This window comes from Balaenoptera physalus, assembly GCF_965194825.1.
Source record: "Balaenoptera physalus genome assembly, chromosome: 11".
NCBI lineage: Eukaryota > Metazoa > Chordata > Mammalia > Artiodactyla > Balaenopteridae > Balaenoptera > Balaenoptera physalus.
This window is the reverse complement of record NC_138896.1, coordinates 4,698,832-4,718,933: the sequence shown is the minus strand read 5'-3', so window position 1 is coordinate 4,718,933 and position 20,102 is coordinate 4,698,832. Positions and strand designations below refer to the sequence as shown.

Sequence of the window (20,102 nt, the reverse complement as noted above, 5' to 3'; positions counted from 1 at the left end):
TTTTCAGTAGAGCTCTCCCTGATGGGAAGGAGAAGGATGTTTCTCATTGTGTGGCATGGACCACCCAGGAACAGAATCCCGTGGCAGGAATGACATAGGTCTACAAGCACTCACTGGTCGATACTGGAGGAGAAAAGAACCAGCTGCCTTTGGTTTGGACCCTCTGCCAGCAAAATAAATTCCTAATTAAGAAAAGGACTCATTTCTCTGCTTCCTGAATCAACACAATCCTATTAGGTTCCTCCTGTTTAGAGGATTAAAAATACTTTTGCTAAAAATATAAAAAGAATTCTGTTGGAAGATTGCAAACTGACATGAAAAATAAGATGGAAACCTGACTTTAGATTAATAAATGAGTCACACACTTACTGATTAACCACAGACTACCTGCCCCAATGACCTGCACACAAGTTCAATGCAGCATGGGAGCTGATCACAGCAAAGTTTCAAGCAGACCTGACTCAACACCTCACCCATCTCCTTCACGCCATCGTTGGAACCATTTGGATATCGTTCAGCCTTTTTTTTTTTTTTTGCCATCTGTTCGTGTGTTTTCAGAACATAGCATTTAAAAACTGTTACTGTATGGAAACATTACTAGACAAAACTGGTTAAACTAGAGAAATTCTTCTACATACCTTTGCCTAAGCTTAATTAAGCCTCAGAGAAATGGAAAGAAAAGTCCTGGGTTGGGAAGCATTTTCTGACATAAGGAAACATAAATAATAGATGCTAACAACCGTTTGTAATTGTGAAAAATTGGAGGCAACCTAAATATTTATTAAAAGGAGAATGTATAGGGGCTTCACTGGTGGCACAGTGGTTAAGAATCCACCTGCCAATGCAGGGAGCACAGGTTCAATCCCTGCTCTGGGAAGATCCCAAATGCCGCAGAGCAAATAAGCCCGTGTGCCACAACTACTGAGCCTGGCTCTAGAGCCCGCGAGCCACAACTGCTGAGCCTGCATGCTGCAACTATTGAAGCCCACGCACTTAGAGCCCGTGCTCCACAACAAGAGAAGCCACCGCAGTGAGAAGGCCGCGCATCACAACGAAGAGTAGCCCCCGCTCGCCTCAGCTAGAGAAAGCCCACGCTCAGCAACGAAGACCCAACAGATCCAAAAATAAATAAATAAAATAAATAAATTAAAAAAAAAATTTTAAAAAAAGGAGAATGTATATAATTTTAATCTATGCAAATAATGATATATTCTACAGCTGTGAAAGTGAATTAACCAAAGCTACGTATGCTAGCTATCTTTTGGAATAATGTAATACACTGATTTCAAAATAAATTGTTAGTTCAACTCTCATTAATTCCAATAAATTTTAGATTAGGTTTTTCTATGTTGACAGTCATATTGTATGCATATAATAATACTTTGTATCCTCTTTTCAAATCCTTAAACATTTTATTTACTGTGCTGGTGAGGGCCTTCAGTGTCATGTTCAATAGAACTGGTGATGGTGGGTGCTCTTGTCTGGTTCTTGGTTTTAAAGGGAATGTTTCCAGTGTTTCACCATTAAATGTGATGTTCACTGTAGATTTGTATTTTAGGTACATTTCTTTAAAGAGCAGAGAGCTGATTTTTAAAATTCAATCTGGTAGATCCTCAAAAAATTAAAAATAGAACTACCATATGATTTAGCAATTCCACTTCTGGGAATAGATCCAAAGGAAACACAAACATTAACTCGGAAAGATATCTGCACCCCCATGTTCACAGCAGTATTATTTACAATAGTCAAGACACGGAAACAACCTAAATGTCCATTGATGGATGAATGGATAAACATTTTATTATATTTATATATATGTAAGTTATTCAGCCATTAAAAACTGTGGGATAATAATGGTTGTTGTTTTAAACTGCTAAATTTTAGGGTAATTCATTATGCAACAATAGGAAACAAATACATTCCTGTTTCAAATTAGATATTATTATCATTCATTGTTTCTTTTAATTTATTAATTATTTTCTCCCATTCCATCTTGCATTTCAGAACTTATTTCTGGGAACATTTTATTTCTTTCTGAAGTATCCCTTAGAACAGTGGCCCCCAACCTTTTTGGCACCAGGGACCAGTTTTGTGGAAGACAATTTTTCCACGGATGGGGTGCGGGGGTGGGGGAGTGGGGGTGGGGGGGTGATGGTTCAGGTGGTAATGCTAGTAGTGATGGGGAGCAGGAGATGAAGCTTCGCTCGTTCACCCGCCACTCACCTCCTGCTTTGTGGGCTGGTTCCTAAGAGGCTGCAGACCAGTAGTGGTCCACGGCCCGGGGGGTTGGGGACCCCTGCCTTAGAAAGTTCCATTACTGTGAGTCTTTTGGTGGCAAACTCTAGATTTTGTTTGTCAAAAAAATTCTTTAATTCTCTCTTATTTTTGAGTGGTAATCAACTAAATATAGAAGTCGAGGTCGATTGTTGTTTTCTCTTTTCTCTGAGTATATTGCTGTTGCTATATTAAAATCTGCTATCAGTCTAAATATAACTTTTTGTTACATGATTTCTCTTGCTATATATTTATACCAGTTATTATTTTTTTTCCTTTGGTAATTTGTGGTTTTACTCCGATGGGTCTAGTTGTGGAATTCTTTTTATGAGTCCCACATGGGAATTGTTGTGTTTACTGAATTTGAAGATTCATGTCTTTCATTAATTCCAGGAAATCCCAGTACTTTTCTTCAGAAATTGCCTTTTCCCTATTATCTCTGTTTTGTTTTATAGCTGTAGCTCATATCTCTTGATTTCTCCATGACACATTTTGAGTAATATCTCCAGACCTTTCATCCAGTTCATTAGTTCTCTCTAAGCTATTTTAAAATCCGTGTTTTAACCTAGCCATGATTTTTTTATTTCAACAATTAAATATTTTATTTTAAGGGCTTCTCTTTGATTCTTTTTCAAATCTTTCAGATTTTTTTTTTTTACATTGTATTTTTCCTTGCTCATGTTTTAGAGTCCCTCTTTTATTTCTTTAAACAAATGACATGTTCTCTGTTTTATATTCTGTATCTTATATTTTCCAAATCTAATACATTTAGGGTTATAATTTTGCTTTTTGTTTTTCTGCTGACTTTCCCTCATGGTGGCTTATTTCCTTGTGTTTTAAAATTTTGGATTGTGAGCTCAGTCTTCAGAACTCATGTGAAACCTGAATTGAGAGTATGTATTCCTCCAGAGAAAATTTGCATTTTCTTCTGTCAATATGTCCCAGGTATTCCCAATCAAGACCCACTTTAATTTAATTTCTAGGCTTGGGATTTCCTGGATCATGAAGGGAATATACATTTTTGTATATACAGGTTTGAGCCCCAAACCAGTGGTGATATCAGGTCTGGAGTTACTGGTTCTCAGGGAAGAGTTACTTTCTCCAGAGGCCAAGCAGAGCCAGATAAGTTTATTTGTCTTCCATTTTGCTGAAGAATGTGTTTTTTTTTCTTGTCCACTTTTAATTGTGGCTATAACTCTTTGACGGTCCTTGTTTCATGATGGGATTGATTTCCATCTTGCACAGCACAGGGCATGGTTGCCAGACTCTCACAGAGCCATTGAAGCCACATTCTGGCCCATGGAGTCAAACACCTGTTCTGAGGGCGGACAGAGCTTTGGCGCTGGCTTTTCACTCTGCTTCTGTGCTTTCTTTTAGTTCTGGCTCTTGGAAACCTCCCATTCTTTCATGCAAGCTTACCTATGCATTTAAAAAGATTTGTGTCACATTTTATCCAGGCATTTTATAACAAGACAGTTTTTCATGATGTGGAGACCAGAAGCTTGCCCATTCCATCTGCAATGGCCACTTTTTGTGGGCTGTCTTGGTCTCTCTTTTGTCAGTGTCCTCTTCATGGATGCTTTTGTGTATATGAGATGTTCCAATGCACAAAGTTACGGTAGCAGGGCATTTATTCTCTCCAAAGCCTTCCTGCAAATACCTATGACTGCCTGAGGGCTTTCTCTGGGTGTGGGAGTGAGCTTGTTCTATACACTGTCAAGCCAGAAGTGCTGGGGAGTCAATGTACCCAGGAACAACTATGACAGATAGAAGTTGCTAGATCAATGCCCCAGTTTCTTCTCCCTTCAGATCTGACCATCATAAGGCATATTTCACAGCTCTCCCAGGGGTCCCCAGAAGGACCAGGCTTCAGTTGCCCACAGTGGTTACCTGGATTGGCTTCCTTTTCTTCCTTGCCTCACTTTTTCACTCTCTTCTGGTTCTTCCCAGAATCATTTCTTAAATAAATTTGCACTCAATTCCTGTGTCACTGATCATTTCTCAGGAAACTCTAAACTTAATGCTTAAACTTATTCCTCTAATTTATAATGAATATTGACTATGTATATGGTGCTAATTGTGGTTTCAAAGATAAATGCAAAGAAGTAGTTTCATCTTTAGAGTAGTTTATATTCTAGGCCTCCAGCTTTCTAGCGTTTTTTTAGAAATACACATTTTAGTGAAGTTTGTAGGTGGCAAGAAGCATTTCAACATATTTGGGTCAAAATCTAGCTAGCAGTTCCAGGTGTTTGGATGGTGATGGAAATAGCATGGACTGGACATACTTGAATACTTGATTCTTAGGTCAGCAAGAATATTCCAAATTGAGTAACTGGTTACCTAACTTTTACATATTTGGCATTCTTGGGGATTCATATGGTGATGTCACTTTGATACAGGGGAGACTGATGTTAAAACTGAACTGTAAGATAGTTTTTTAGAGATACTGTGAGTCCAGGAAGGGAAGCCATTTGGGTCTAAGTAGCAAAAGAAAAAAAAAGGCATAACCAGACTAAAGTCTCTCCTCTCTACAGCAGAGGCCATAAATGGCTAGAGCCTGATTTGCTCCTAGCTTTCAGATGTGTTTTTTTGGCCTGCACAGTGTTTAAAAACACTTAGGCTACAAGTGTCCATTGACAGATGAATGGATAAAGAAGATGTGGCACATATATACAATGGAATATTACTCAGCCATAAAAAGAAAAGAAATTAAGTTATTTGTAGTGAGGTGGATGGACCTAGAATCTGTCATACAGAGTGAAGTAAGTCAGAAAGAGAAAAACAAATACCGTATGCTAACACATATATATGGAATCTAAAAAAAAAAAAAACCGTTCTGAAGAACCTAGGGGCAGGACAGGAATATAGACGCAGACATAGAGAGTGGACTTGAGGACACAGGGAGGGGGAAGGGGAAGCTGGGACAAAGTGAGAGAGTGGCATGGACATATATACACTACCAAATGTAAAATAGATAGCTAGTGGGAAGCAGCCACATAGCACAGGGAGATCAGCTTGGTGCTTTGTGACCACCTAGAGGGGTGGGATAGGGAGGGTGGGAGGGAGACACAAGAGGGAGGAGATATGGGGATGTATGTATATGTATAGCTGATTCATTTTGTTATACAGCAGAAACTAACACACCATTGTAAAACAATTGTACTCCAATAAAGATGTTAAGAAAAAAACCCCACTTAGTCTAGTTGCCATATTCATAAATTAGGAGGTTGTGCTTCTAGATTAGGAGCTATTCTTCTGAAAAAGTATAACAGAAGGTTAGACATCCCAGGTGCCACAATCCCACGCAGCAGTCAGATGGAGCGGAATAGTAGTTTCCTCCTTGAGATGAGACGAGAGCTAGTGTCCCTGTAACTTTCTATTGTAAATTACAACTGACCCACTTCCTTCATAATCTGCCTCTTCCATGAGTGTATTTGAGCGTTTGAGCCGAGCTCTATAGCTTCTGGAATGGGTGAGATGTAAGGAAATGATGAGTTTTGCAGGAAGGGAACCATGGTCTCCTCTCTGTCACTGCTTTCCAGAATTCTGAAGGTCTGCTCCCCCAGCAAGGCAGCACCGCTGAGACCCCGAGAGCAGGCAGTGTTTACACAGGCACCTCCTGCTCATTATTTTGGCTACCAGCTCTAAAACCTCAGACACAATTGGACACTTGATACTTGCTGTTCAACCACTGCTTCAAGTAAACCAAGAGCCACTGCCAATTTTCTCCTCAGGTATTTTTTTTTGGAAACATGCACACTCACTGACACAAGAACTGTTCTTTCATTTAGTTAAAACCAAAGCCAAGTGTGAGGCAGAAAAACTGTTCGCCCTGCAACATGATCTTCCTATCCACTCTCCATCCTGCTTGAAATCCATCAGCTCCGTGCAGGTCAGGCTAGAATTTAGACTCCAGAGAACTGAGTCTCCAGTACTACCCTTCTGGAATAGCCACCATCCAGGATCTAGACCCAAGCCTGCTGACACCAGGGGAGGGGGTGGGGTGGGTGGATTTGGCATTTGCCTTCATGGCTGAAGCTGGCTGTATTTAGCAAGCGTTTCTAGACGTGGAGAAAAGACCAGAGGAAGCAGGCTGCTGACGTCAAGCTTTGGGGCTTTAGGGGCCTGAGTCACCTATCGTATTTTCATCAGGTGTCCTCTGTCATGGTCATTTGTTTTCTAAGTCTTGTTAGAATCCTTAATGAGGCTCATACCACAGAAGTCAGCTTTCCTTCTAAACAAGCTCTTGCCTTCACTGTTCTATGAAACGATGTCATTTGTATGTAAAGTTTGCAGTGATAGGACATTTATGGAACTAAACGGTCCTCTCAGTATTATAAACGAGCCCCCTTAGCTCTTGTGTATACACAGAGTCCCTTGTTTTGCAGGGGCCTGGCAGGGAGGGATGAGGGCACATCGCCTTAGGAGAAGGGCTTTCTAGAAAGAAGATCCTGTGCACTTTGGGGGTGTGAGTATGAAGGAGAAGATCTGGTCGCGGTGTACACAGTACCTCTGGCCTGACATTGGGTGAGTTCACATCTTGGCTTTTATGCAGAGGACAGGATGCAGAGCCGCCCAGGAGGGTCCTGGGATGGTGCTGCCACCACCCTGCTCTGTGGCCGTGATCGGGACACATTGCTTCTCTGGCTCCGAGTTTCCTCTTCTGAACACGGAGGTGCCCTGAGGTTCTGTCTGGCCAGCACATTTCCCAGTTCTGTAAGAGGTCCCCCGTCTGCCCTGAGCCTGTGGGCGGGGACTGGGAGAAGGCTGACCCCGCCCCACCTGCCTGCAGAGCCCCAGGTTGGTGGAGAAATAAATAGGTGGTCATGTGACAGTCCCTGGCCGCCCGGCTCCTTTCGAGGCCACTTGCATCCATGACCACAGCAGATGGCCACAAGGCCACGGTCAGAAACAGATCCTTTAGCCTCACAGAGCGTAAGGCTCCACCAAGAGCGGCTCCAGGAACCTCACCCTGTGCCGCAGTGTTCTCCCTTCCTGCCCGTTAGCAGCTCTGCAGCCACTGCAAACTCAACTGGAGAGACCAAAGTCCTCTACGCTGGCCACGGAGCTGGAAACAGAGGGCAAGCCAACGCTGCGGGGGGCAGGGGGCGGTGCCCTGTTGTGCCATCTCTGAGCAGGAGGGGGCAGGTGGGAGGAGACCACCGGGGACTTGCTCTCTTCCGCTGATTGGGGCGATACCAGGCAGTTTCTGGGAATAGGAAGAAAGGCAGTGCCTGCTGTTTGGGGCTCTTGAAGACCTCAACTCTCGTGATTCTTTCAGAATCATTTCACAGGCTTGTCTGGGTGAGGCAGCCTGAGCAAAGACGAAAAGGAAGTTGCATCACATCCCAAACACTCGATGAGCACGAAGCTTTGTTCTTAGAGATTCAGAGAGTTCCCACCCGTTTGGACAAAGTAGAGAGAACCATGGGATTTTTTTCTATCTTTGTAAGCAGGTAGTAGTAAGGACAAAGCATTGGGAATAAGCCAGAAAAAAAGTATATGTATATGCATATAACAGAAGTGCTTGGGAAAAATTAGAACAGAAGGATTGATCAGCTCAAGTGGCCTCATATAAAAATTGGATAGAAAGCTGGACGAGAGTCAAATCAGCACCAGAAACCACACAGAATATACAAGTAGAGAGACAATCCAGTGCTATGTTCTAAGAGGATGAGTTAGCTAAATGTTGTAAAGATGAGCCTCAACTGTGCAGACAACATCCATCGTCTCCTCTAAATGACCCCCTCACTGTATTTCTGACATTAGGGTGGTAGGTGTACCTTTCCAGCAATGCTAATGGGCTGGGTTGATGCATAATAATGCCAGGATGGCATCACAATGACCCAGCAAAACACACATCAATTGATGAAAGAGCAGCAGGATACAGGGAACCCTGTGAAAGCAAGGGGCTTAAAAGGTCTTCAGGATGTAATAGGTCAAGTTCAAGTACAGAGACCTCAACTTGCTGATGTCACCAGGCCCAGGGTCAATTGATTGGTAACTCAAAACCTGCGTCCTGGGGGCTTCCCTGGTGGCGCAGTGGTTGAGAATCCGCCTGCCAATGCAGGGGACACGGGTTCGAGCCCTGGTCTGGGAAGATCCCACATGCCGCGGAGCAGCTAGGCCCGTGAGCCACAACTACTGAGCCTGCGCGTCTGGAGCCTGTGCTCCACAACAAGAGAGGCCGCGATGGTGAGAGGCCCGCGCACCGCGATGAAGAGTGGCCCCCGCTCGCCGCAACTGGAGAAAGCCCTCGCATAGAAACGAAGACCCAACACAGCCAAAAATAAATTAATTAATTAATTAAAAAAAAAAAAGATTCATCTTAAGGTAGCATGACCTATCTCAGAATCCAGTAAATTCTTTAAAAAAAACAAAACAAAACAACAACAACAAAAAAGACCCTGCGTCCTGGATGGTCTGAGTGATAGTCTTCATCTTTGGTCTGGAACATACTAGACAGCTAGGAAAATACTGAACTAAGTATTGTTATAACTCCAAGAAAAGATAAGAATACTGGGAAGAATAAACATCAGTGTAAAGATGATAAAGAAAGAACGTTAAACACATAGTACCAATATTTTGACACTAGTTTAAGGAAAGGGTCATAGTAAATGGAACAATCACCGTGATAATTTGTACTTGCTTTGCCTGCCTTTAAAGATGTTAAAGCATTTAAGGAAATCCACTGTGTTCGTTAACATGCTTAAGAGAATTCTATTAAAAAATTTGTGACCCATGGATATATGCCTGCAATAAAAGTAATTTGTTAAATTTACAAAGTTTTGATTTATTAATTATGCAAGTAGAGTTTAACTGTTTAAAGGGCTATTTTTAATACAGTACGGGAAGCATGAAATTGAGCACTGAAACATACAGAGAAGCCCTCCGAATAAGAAAGTTCCCAGCTACGGGAAAGGATTCTAATGGTGAAGAGGCAAGGGGAACCCTGATCATTCTCGTCTAGATCTGTCCCCCGGGCTGGCGCAGCTCCCACCTGGCCAGAGGGGAGATACCAGGCTTCAAATAAGGGAGCCCACTGACCCCACTCTAGGTCCCCAGACAGCCTGTGTGAATCTCCCACTGTAAGTTGTGCTTGGAAGCAGCGCTTTCTGGGCTGAGGATCTTTTTCTTTTTCCTCCTGGCCATTACCTCCTGGCCTGGTTACTACTTCCTTCTCTTCTGGAAGCGGAGAGGCACCGCAAGGGAAACGGGCACAGAATTTCAAAAAGGCACGGAGGCACAACTCGGCTTTCTTGAAACCCTCACAAGGAGGCCAGCAGACGCAGGCTTGCCCATTGCCCACCGCGCAGCGATCACCGGGGCCGCACCCAGACGCATGCGCGAATTCTGCAGCGCTTGTTTCCCGGGAGACCCCAGAGTACTTCCAGGAATGCTCACCTGGCTACTCTAGGACCCCAGAATGAAATACTGGATCAGGAGCCTGGGCTATCACTTCACAAGGCATCCCAGAGAAGCAACGAACGCCAAGCCAGATGGCACACAGTTCCTGGGTGGGTGGCCCTTTTCTTTCAGTTATCCTTTGCCCTGAACTGTTGTTCAGGGTTGAGGTTTGGAGGGTGCCCCCGCCGCCACCCCCACCTGTATGCTTGACCAGCACGCCCCTGCTTCGTGCCTTCCGACTGCTCTCACCAGAGATGCTGAGGGCGCTGCCAGCCTGGGGCTCCTGGGTGACGGGAGCCTGGTACCTGCCGGGCTCTGCCAGGTGCTCCAGCGAGAAGAGCTGGAGCTGGCAAGGGGGCTCTCTCCTTCGCTTTCCTCGGCCTCTAAGAAAAAAGCTGCTTTGGACCCGCGCTGCCCCATCTGCCGGCCCGAGTCTGCAGCCTGGCCCGGGACCTCACACGGGCGGCTGCTTCTGCAGTGTCTTCTCCGCGTTGTAGTCTTTACAAAAACAGCTGCAGAGCTGGGGGTGGTCCTCCCGCATCGCTAACTCTCCAAAGAGGCTCCTCCCCAAACTCGAGCTAAGCTGCCCCTCCGATTTTGCCTGAGGACGGAAAGAGCCTCTTACACTCACAGACTCTTGGCTTTTTTGTCTCCATAGGTCCCTGTTCAGTAAGTTACTCAGCATCTCTTAAAAAGCTCTTAGGAGAAGTAGCACCACCTTGGAGACTTGGCCATAAATGGTAACAACCAGAGGGAAACAGGGAGGAACACAGGGGCTCCAGCAGAAGCGCATCTGTGGGCTGGGCTGGTTCCCCTCCAGCTCCTGCCCACTTTTGACTTTTTCCTGTTCCTATTTTTTAAAATCTGCATCTCAATGTTGACATTCCTTTTTTTTTTTTTTAAATCAACTTCCTGTCTTTAAGTTTGGCAAAAAGGCCCCACTCTGCTCAAGGCCACTAGCTGTTGAATCCTGCAGGCCCTAAGTTATCCCTTTGAAGTTGCATCTTTGTTTCTCTGGCTGTTTACTTTTCTTTAATTGCCCAGTATTTATATCCCTATTAATCTAGGAAAATAAACAGAGAAATTGCTTTCTGCGTGTAATTTTTTAAAGTATTTTTAAATGACCACGTGGCGTGTGATGTTTTCCACTCATATTATTATTTTTTGACATCGTTGCTTCTTTTGTTTGTTTTATGCTCCATTTACTGAAGAATTATTAGTTTTGAGGAAAGGAGGTTTCCCCCCTCCCTTTCCTTCCAGGCTGTTTAAAACAATTTTTTTCCTAGGACATTTTATCAAAGTCCTTCCGCTCTGCAGCCAGGCCATGGCAGTTCACCCTCTTGTTTGGAAGGAAATGTGGCCAGCGTCGCTTCGCATTCTTAGAGTCTGAGGCATTGTCCTGTGTGACTCTGTTTATGGCTTATTCAGGTGCATGTGACCTGATTCTGACTTTGTCATTAAGGACTTTTTGGAGGTCAGATAAAGTGAAACTGATTTGGGCAGAAGCGGACAAAGCTGATCCCTTCAAGGAGCGAGAGCCGTGTTGGCTGCAAGTTTGAAGCACGGTGATCAGACGCCATGGTCCCCTGACCCTAGGACATCCCAGGTGGCTGGTCTGTCCCACAGGTACCACCCACAGCCCTCAACTTACTGCTGGAGATGGGGCTCCCCCCAGCTTCTCCACGGAGGGAGCTGCCCTCGGGTGTGAGGCAAATAGGGTTTGCCTATGAGGTGAGTATGACATCTGCGCAGGAGGGCTCCGCCATAAACTATGCTGTTCTTACTCATAGGAGGATGGCCTTTCATTTGCTTCTTTTAATTTGGGAGGTGTCATTTCCAGACACCTTGCCACAAAAGAGGACTTGGTACCCAAGGCTGATAAACACAGATGTGGGTGTCCCTTGTCTTCTGCGGCTGCTACAGGTCCTGGTGGACACGTGGGAAGAGGCACACTGGCCCAGCTCTGAACTTGTGCAGAGAGGGGCGACTGGGGGGGGGGGAACAACCCTTGAACCAGAAGACACATCTCTCTCCTGCCCAGATCTCCCTCCTCCCTGTGTCTTCCTTCCCTCTCCCTCTCCCCCCTCCTCTTTCTCCTCCTCCTTTTGCTAGTACTTAGGGTTTTCACCTCTTCACCCAAAGACTTAGTTTTTGAGTTGTGCCTTCTCCCTGTCCCCACCCTATGTTTCTGGGATCAGCTGGCATGGCTTACTCCATATTAGAGTTGCGCGATAACAGCTTTAGGTCACTGGGCGTGGAGTCACTTAGGTTGGTTTGTATCAAGGGCTCAGGTATGTTACTTTGTTAAGACAGTTAATATATATGTGCTTCTGTTTTTATATCTGGAAAATGGAAATACACACCCTACACACACACCCTACATACCTCCTATTCATAAGGACTGAATGAGACCTTACAAGTGGAAGAACTTCATAAATTGTAAAACGTTACACAGAAGCAGGAGATTGTTATGGCAATGACGATTCTCTCAATGGGATCCTACAAATCCTTTGCAGTTGTGGTGGTTTTGGTGCCAAGTTCCCTTGGCCGTGGAGTTTCTTTATGGCTGGAATCATCCAGAAGACCTAGGACTTGAGGCTCTGATCTGGTGAAGAGCTTGAGAGATCCTTTCTGACCTTGACTAGGGAGCAGCAAACTTTTTCGATGAAGGGCCAGATAGTTAATATTTTCGGCTCTGTGGGCCTTCAGCCACACTCCTCACTGTGCCATTGTAGCAGAGTTCCAAAAAACTTCATTTATGGACACAGAAATGTGAATTTCATATAATTTTCACATGTCACAAATATTCTTCTTCTGATTTTTTCTAGCCATTTAAAAATGTAAAAACCATTCTTAGCTCATGGGCTGTTCAAAAACAGGTAGCAGGTGGGATTTGGCCTGTGGGCTTCCTTTGCTGACCTTTGCCCTAGACGACCCTCAGGAGCCAAGTGAATGGCCAGGTTGACTGTGAGTATCAGAGAAACCAAAAAGGGGGACATGAAGTGATTTGGGCATGTGTCACAGGTCCTTTACTTTTTATGACCCTCCTCTCTGTCTGGTCGATGTCAAGGCAGGTTAACTGACAGCACTGAGGTGTACGCTCAAGGCTCTTGCCAGAAAATACAAATTAGATCTCCGCTCTCCAACCCTTATCAAAAACCCCATAACAGCAGCAACAGCAGCAATGGCCACGATAATGGTATTTACGGATGGGTCCTAGCGCACCTGCAGCTCGCCCATTCCTATGGGTGTCCAAATTCCCCTTGAGCAACCCAGACCGGCCAGTGCTGCATTCAAGGACGGTTCTACTGTGGCCTTTTGCAAAATCGATCCTGAGTTTCCTTTTGGTGATGAGCCCTTGGTCTACACTGAGGGCCGCCACGAGGAGCAGTGGATGTGAGTCACTGTGGCGTCTCTTGTAGAGATGCGGTCCAGGATACCACTTACTCCAGGGAGAAATGCTTCTCACAGCTTATTCCAGGGTCAGGAAAAGCTGGACATCTCCTTGAAAACTGGTTTTATTTTGTAAACAGTGTAATTCCCTTGTTTGATTTGGCTTCGAGGAAGCTCAGCGTCAAATATACCTCTTGTGCCGATGAAATATCTTACAAGTCAGCAGCAGCAAAGATTTACTGAGCACATAGTATGTGCTCAGCACTGCTCACACGGTCCTTTTCCCTTAATCCTCACACAGCCCTGAGATGCCGATAAAATTATTAGCCCTATTGCTGGATAACTGTTCCCAAAGATATCCATGCCCTGATCCCCAGAACCTGTGAATGTTACCTTAAGTGGCAAAAAGGACTTTGCAGAAGCGATTAAGCTAAGGATCCTGGGGTCGTGAGATCATCCTAACCACAAGTGTCCTCACAAGAGGGAGGCTGAGGGAGGCTTGACACAGAAGAAGGAAGGAATGTGACAGCTGAGGCAAGGTGCAATGCTGCTGGCTTTGAAGATGCAGGAGGGGGCCGTGAGCCAAAGGTTGCAGGGACGCAGCTGCAGAAGCCGGACAAAGCAAGGAAAGGATCCTCCCCCGGAGATTCCAAGTGAGGGTGCCCTTCGACCAGGTGAAACTGACTTTGGACTCCTGGCCTCCAAAACTCTAAAAGAATCAATGCACGTCCTTTAAAGCCACCAAACGCCAAGGAAACCCACTTTACAATCAAAGACTGGAAACAGAGAGTATTGCCTAGGGGTTGGAATGATTCCAGACCCCAAGCTCCTATCCCTCACGCCGCTGCCCCCTCTGTTGTAAGTGTCCTGACCTCCCCAGCCCCCCGGCTTTATTACTCCCCTCCCCTTCCCCACCCCACCGCTTCCCCTACTATCGAGTTCATCTTCCGATCACGTGCACTTTTGTGATCCATGTCACGTCTTCGTGTGATAGAAGCAGCACCTCAGTAAACACATTGGTGGACATTTGGGGCATGTATGTGGGGTGGGGCCCCTGGGCTTTTTCTAGCCCTGGACATTGTCTTATGATTTAACAAAAGAAGGGCCCCTGACCGCTTTTGTTCCCCCTTTGGCTTTTATAACGACTGTCACTCTCTTCTTTGCTGCAGCACTAACGGTTGGACAGAGCAGGACTTCTGCTTTTTCAGACACTTTTGCTCACTTCCTGGTCTGTGTTCAGAGCCCCATAACCATTTATGAAATTCTTTCTTTCACCTCAAGGATTTTTGTCTTATTCAGAACAGTTTCTAGCCGAAAATCCCCCCTCCCACTAAAACGATAAGACAAAAAGAGAAAGGAAAAATGAAGCGCTAAACCCAGAAGACAGTAGACCCTTTATTTTTGTCAGCTGATCCTCCCACATCTGTGAACATGTTGGGACCCCTGATGTGCCCAGGGATGTCTAAACCCCAGGCCTGGATGAAGCATCACAACTGAAGCATCACATACTATGTCTATGTCATCAGTGCGGAGGCCTCGAGGGGCTGCCCCGCTGTGAATCCAGCAGCTGAGGGGGCATCTCCATCTGCGGAGGGGTATGCAGCCTTTCAGTCCCCGATAGCTCAAAGGCTCTCAAGAGAGGAGGGAGGCCCATCCCTAGAGGAGCTCCCAGGACACTGCTTTCCTCTCTGCTGATCGCAATGTACACCAAAGATTCCTTCTGACATTAAGCCTGTTGAAATTCTGCTAATTTAGCTCCCATGATTTCTTTCCTGGATGATTGATTCTCTAGGCTACAAATCCTGCCTGAAGCCTCAAACAGTTTTCAATCTCATATCCATGCTCCTACCCTTACCTGAGGAATCTTGCCAAAATGCAATCCTTTCCTCGTTGCCAAAAGGATACAGCCCAACCTTGTCTGGGTCTCTTGGTGTATTAGTCAGGGCTCTCCAGAGAAACAGAACCAATGGAATTACATGTATGCATCTATTCCAGAAAGAGAGATATTACGAGGTGTAGGCTCACGTGAGGATGGAGCCTGAGAAGTCTCACGATCTGCCATCTGCAAGCCGGGGCCCCAGGAAGGCTGGTGGTGTAGTTTGAAGGCCTGAGAACCAGGAGGGCTGCAAGCGGGAGATCAGGGTCCCAGTTCTGCAGTTGGGCAGAGAGTGAATTCAACCTACTTCTGCCTTTGTGTTCTACTCAGGCCCTCGCAGGTTGGGTGATGCCCACTCACATTGGGAGGACCATCTGCTTTACTCAGTCCCCTGATTCCAGTGTTAATCTCGTCTGGAAACACACTCACACACACACCCAGACATGAAGTTTAACCAGCTCTCTGGGCATCCCATGGCCTAGTCACACTGACACATAAAATTACCCATCACACCTGGGCTCTGCCCACATCTCCCACCTCATCTCTCACCCTCTCCCATGTCCGAGCCCTTCTGCAGCTCCGTGAACTCTAATCCTGGGCATGTTTCCCAAACTTCACACATGCTGTTCTCTGCCGAAATGCTCCTTCCCGCTCCCCACCTCCACTCCATTTGCCTTCTGACAAAATTCTAGATGGCAGGTGATTCAGAATAGGCTCTGGAGTCGGACAGGCCTGGGATCAATTTATTTTAATTCCACAATATTTACCTAACACCTCTTCTGTGCCACTGGGGATGTAATTCTGCCACTATTACCTCTGTGGCCTCGGAAAAGTTACCTGACATCTCTAATCCTCAGTTTACACACCTGTAAATGAGAATAATGCTTAGAAAGCACTTAGCGTGGTGCCTGGCACATATAAACTTTCTATGAACATGAGATGCTATAATTACTGTCTGTATCATCCTTTAAGGTTGAACTCAAGCTTGATGACCTTTCCCTGATGGGTTTAGATCCCAATCTCACCCTCTGCAACCATCATGTCCCCTGGTGCCAGACCTGTGCCTCTGTTCCAGCCCCTCACACAGAGCCTTTACCCTGATGCTTGTCTCATCCTCCCGCCACTCTTGGACCAGGACTGCGTCTCCGCCATTCCTCTTGCTGAGTGCCCAGAGCAGGGTTTGCAGTCAGCATTCATTGACCCCACGGAGCAACCACCCCTTCAGAGAGAGGAGTTTTCCCTGGGCGGGTGAGTGATAAGCCCTTGTTCTTTCCCCGATACATCTGCTCCTCTCGCCTCTCATGGCAGGGGCTTGAGAGGTGGCTGCCAGGCTTGGATGAGTGCTGCAGGCTGCAGGCTGGTCTGAGGGATGGACCAGCCGTGGCAGCCCTTAGTGGGAGGGCGAATTGGAAAAACAAATCCTGAGCAGGGCGTTCATCTCGAGTCTTGCTTCTGGTCCTGCGTCTCAAATGAATAGACGCCAGCAGAAAGCACCCCATCCCTGCAGGCAGAGCAGGAGTCCGGTGATCAACACTTCCAGCAACCAGCCATTCCTTCTCTTTTACACTAAAACAATTTGTGTGTGCATTTCAATGTTCGATGTTCCGTCTTTTTAAAAGAGTAAAGTGTGGACCTCTCTGAGGCAGCTCCTTGGGTGGCAGCCGTAGGGATCAGCTTCTGCTCAGTGTAACATCCACACTACTCCTCAGCTTATCATGCGGCCGACTTAGATGCTTAAAGGGCATCTCCTTTCCACCTCCTACAGTCCAACAGCATTCTGCCCCCGTCTGCCTCCAAAGTGGCATATTTCACAATGTCATGACTTCACGAGCCAGTCCCTCTCATCTTCATTCAAGATGTGATCCTGAGACTGGACTGATTTCTGGCCACTCAGGCCCCCTTTATGGACTGAATTCCCCAACCCCATCCATATGTTGAAGTCCTATCCCTCAGTACCTTAAAATATGGCAGCATATGGAGTAAGGGTCTTAAAAGGGTGATTAAGATTAAACGAGGTCATACTTGTGGGCCCTGATCCAATATGACTGATGTCCTTATGAGAAGAGACACAAACGTACTAGGAACATGTGGGCACAGAGCAAAGACCAAGTGAAGACAGGAGAAGAAGACGGCCGTCTGCAAGCCAAGGAGAGAGGCCTAAGGAGAAACCAACCCTTCCGACACTTGATCGTGGACTTGCAGCCTCCAGAACTGTGAGACAATACATTTCTGCTGTTTAAGCCTCCCAGTCTGTGGTGTTCTAACAGCTCCAGTAGACCAATATACACTCCAAAGACTTGGTCCCGACACTGATTAAGGCAGTTCCCAGCATTCTATTCATTAGATTGCAATTTTGGTTGGTATCTACGTTTGTCCCATAGGGTAACGTAGCTCATTCCCTTTTGTTATGTCCAGCCCTAGAGAAAATCCTGGCATTGGCAGCTGCCAGATAAGCGTTTGTTGAATGAATGAATGATGTTGCTGCTGTGATAGAAGCTCTGGGAGTGTCATCAGAAGGACAGGAATCTTCTCCTTTGGCATAAATGACCTTTTCACTCAACTTGCAAATGAAATAACTTGGCAAGGTGTCCCAGGTGTACAGTCGAGGGAGGCTACAGAAGCATCTCTTCCTGATCTTGAACTGGCGAGGTTTCACGATTTGGTAGACTCATTGGTCAGTCTGTTCTTTTTCGGGCTCTGTGACGTTAATGAATTGCTGTATCTAGACTCTCACTGTCTTTTTCTGTTCCTCTTGTCATACTCTTAAGCTCTCTCCCGCCCGACCTCTCCTTCTGCCCAGGGCTCCCAGTGGTCCTCGCAGACCTGTTTGGCCACTGTCCCCCTCGCCCTTCCCCCAACCCCAACAAAACACTCCAGCAGCTCACATCTGTGGGCCTTCATTTCCCCATGAACAGAAATGGACATTCCGAAAGCGCTTACCGCAGCTCTGGTAGAGGACTTGCAAGCTCCCATCCCTGCAGGCCGTGTGTGTGGGCCAGGCTTCCGTGCCACGGCCCTGGGGAGACAACAGAGTCCAGACAAGAAAGGCGGCCATGAGCACCTGCATGGCGAGGTCCTGTGTGTGACCAACAGAAGAATAACTGGCCCAAGAGAAGGGGCCCTCAGGGTGCTTCCCCTCCTCTCATGAAGGGGTGACATGTTCAGTTTCACTTCTCATATTTTATGCTCCTGGGGAACCACTCTGAGAAGCAAAGGGCAGTTAGCAGAGGCCTTTGAATGCTGTTCCCCAGAACCTCGGGCGCTTGAACCAACGGGTGAGGCCAGTCGGGGTCCGGGGTTGTTAATGTTTGACTTTCTGCTTTCAAAGAGAGGGGCTAGCAAGTGATGCAGGACCTTACGACTGGGGCCCCAAAGAGCCCTCCTTCCTGCCCCACCCTCCTTACAGCCCTGCCCCCGGCTGGGGCAGAGAACTCAGGAAAGCGAAACCACAGGCCTCCACATGTTTTCCAGCCCTGGGTCCCCTGTCCCCAGGGGCCTCTGATGGAGGCTGTGGCCCAGGGGCCTGGCTGGGGCCGGCCGGCAGCGTTTGGCATCTGGGGAGCTGCAGAAGGACACTTGGGATCTGGAATTAGGCTTTTGCCTTGTTGGCACTTTTCTCTGGCTTCAGCCCCAGGAGTAAGATTTCAGAAGCGACTGTGCAGCTGGGAGGACAGGGCAGTGCTCTGGGGGCAGTAGCTGTGGTCTCTGGAGACGAGGTGGAGGGAAGAGCCCTGAGAAGCGAGCTGGGTTCTATTTCTGGGCTCAGCTTGGTGGGAAGGGTGGGGAAGGACGGGGAAGTGAGGGCCTCCTTTTGAAGACTTGTTTGGTCAGTGGCAAGATTATTCATGTCATGTCCCATTTTCTTTTCAAAGCCAAGCATCCGTCTCTCTAACCCCCTTCCTCTGTGGTCCTGCATCGTGACAGCAAAGTTTCTCAACCCTGATTCCCCACCCACAGCCCCAGCTCCACCGTAGTTGAAGAGAACCAGAGTCAGGACCAAGGCTGGCAGATTTTAGAAGCAACAGAAAACACTATTTCCCTAGGGAGGAAAAGCGTTTCTCTGAGCGCCCTGGGTAAGTTCACTATTTCTGCCCATGGCTTAAGTAAGAAAGTCACTTCCAAACTTTTTTTTGTAATAAGTGGAATTTAATTGCCAGTGAAGACAAACAAATAAGTTGACTTACTTGATGGATACTTTGGATTTCTAGGGAGAGAGCAGGGCATAGTCACTTGGGGATTGATTTTCTTAAGTTCAGTGACATTGGCTTTCAATAGCGATTCTCAAAGTGCGGTTCCTGGGTCACAAGCATCAACTTCCGCCAAGAGTTTGTTAGAAATGCAAGTTCTTGGGCTCCACTCAAGACCCACTGAAGCACGAACTCTGGGGTGGAGCCGCAGATGTGCTTTAATAAGCCCATCAGGTGGGTCTGACACAAGCTCCAGCTGAAGGACCGCTGGCTTTTGTGAGGCTCGAGGGGAAATCAGAGCCCCACCCGAGAGGTGGGTAAGCTGCTGTAAGAAGAGACGAGGTAGCCCCACCTAGTCTGGGTGGGTGGGAGGGCGGGTGGTCTGAGAACAGGAGCTCAGAGGGTGAGCGCTTATGGGGAGAGCCGTGGGCTCCGGAGGAAGCCTGAGAGCGCCGGTGATTCCAGGACAGCAAGGCGGAGCCTGGCTTTCCCTTGGGACTTCTGAGAGCGCCCTGTTGAGACAGCTGTGAACAGTCAGCCTGGGGAGCAGTTGAGGCCACGCCCCTCGACCCCGCAGAGCGGCCCCGCCCACCAGTTGAAGGACCCGGGAGCGCGGGGCAGGGAGCAGAAACCCGGGCAGAGACCACGAGCGGCCCCAAGAGGGAAACAAGATCCTCATGTGAGGACCGGGCGACAGATTTTTGTAAATCAAAGGACCTAGCCATGAAAAGAAGCGTAATTCAGGGGTTGCACTGACGTCTAGAGATATGGACTCTGGTGGCGGGGTGGCTCTGGAGGAGTGGTTCTCAGACTTGGAAGGGCATCACCATCACCCGGAAGGCTCATTCACACAGATGACACAGTCCAAGAGGTCTGCGGTCTGGCCTGAGAGCCTGATTTCTAACAAGTTCCCAGGTGAGGCCACTGCTGCTGGGCTGGGGGCCCTGGTTTGAGAACCTCTGCTC

The 20,102-nt window shown here is 47.0% G+C and overlaps 1 protein-coding gene across 2 annotated transcripts in view; it reads right to left on the bottom strand.

Annotated features, from left to right (window-relative positions):
- LY86 (lymphocyte antigen 86) overlaps nt 1-19,481 on the bottom strand; it is a 54,080-nt gene extending 34,599 nt beyond the window's left edge. Inside the window, exon 1 of one of the 2 annotated variants that reach the window (XM_082413106.1) lies at nt 17,891-19,481. In XM_082413106.1, the coding sequence (XP_082269232.1) occupies nt 17,891-18,017 (127 nt within the window). In that variant the 5' untranslated portion in view covers nt 18,018-19,481. The remainder of the gene's footprint in view (nt 1-17,890) is intronic. The other variant, XM_082413105.1, reaches the window with a different exon arrangement.
- Between the last annotated feature and the right edge of the window lie 621 nt (nt 19,482-20,102).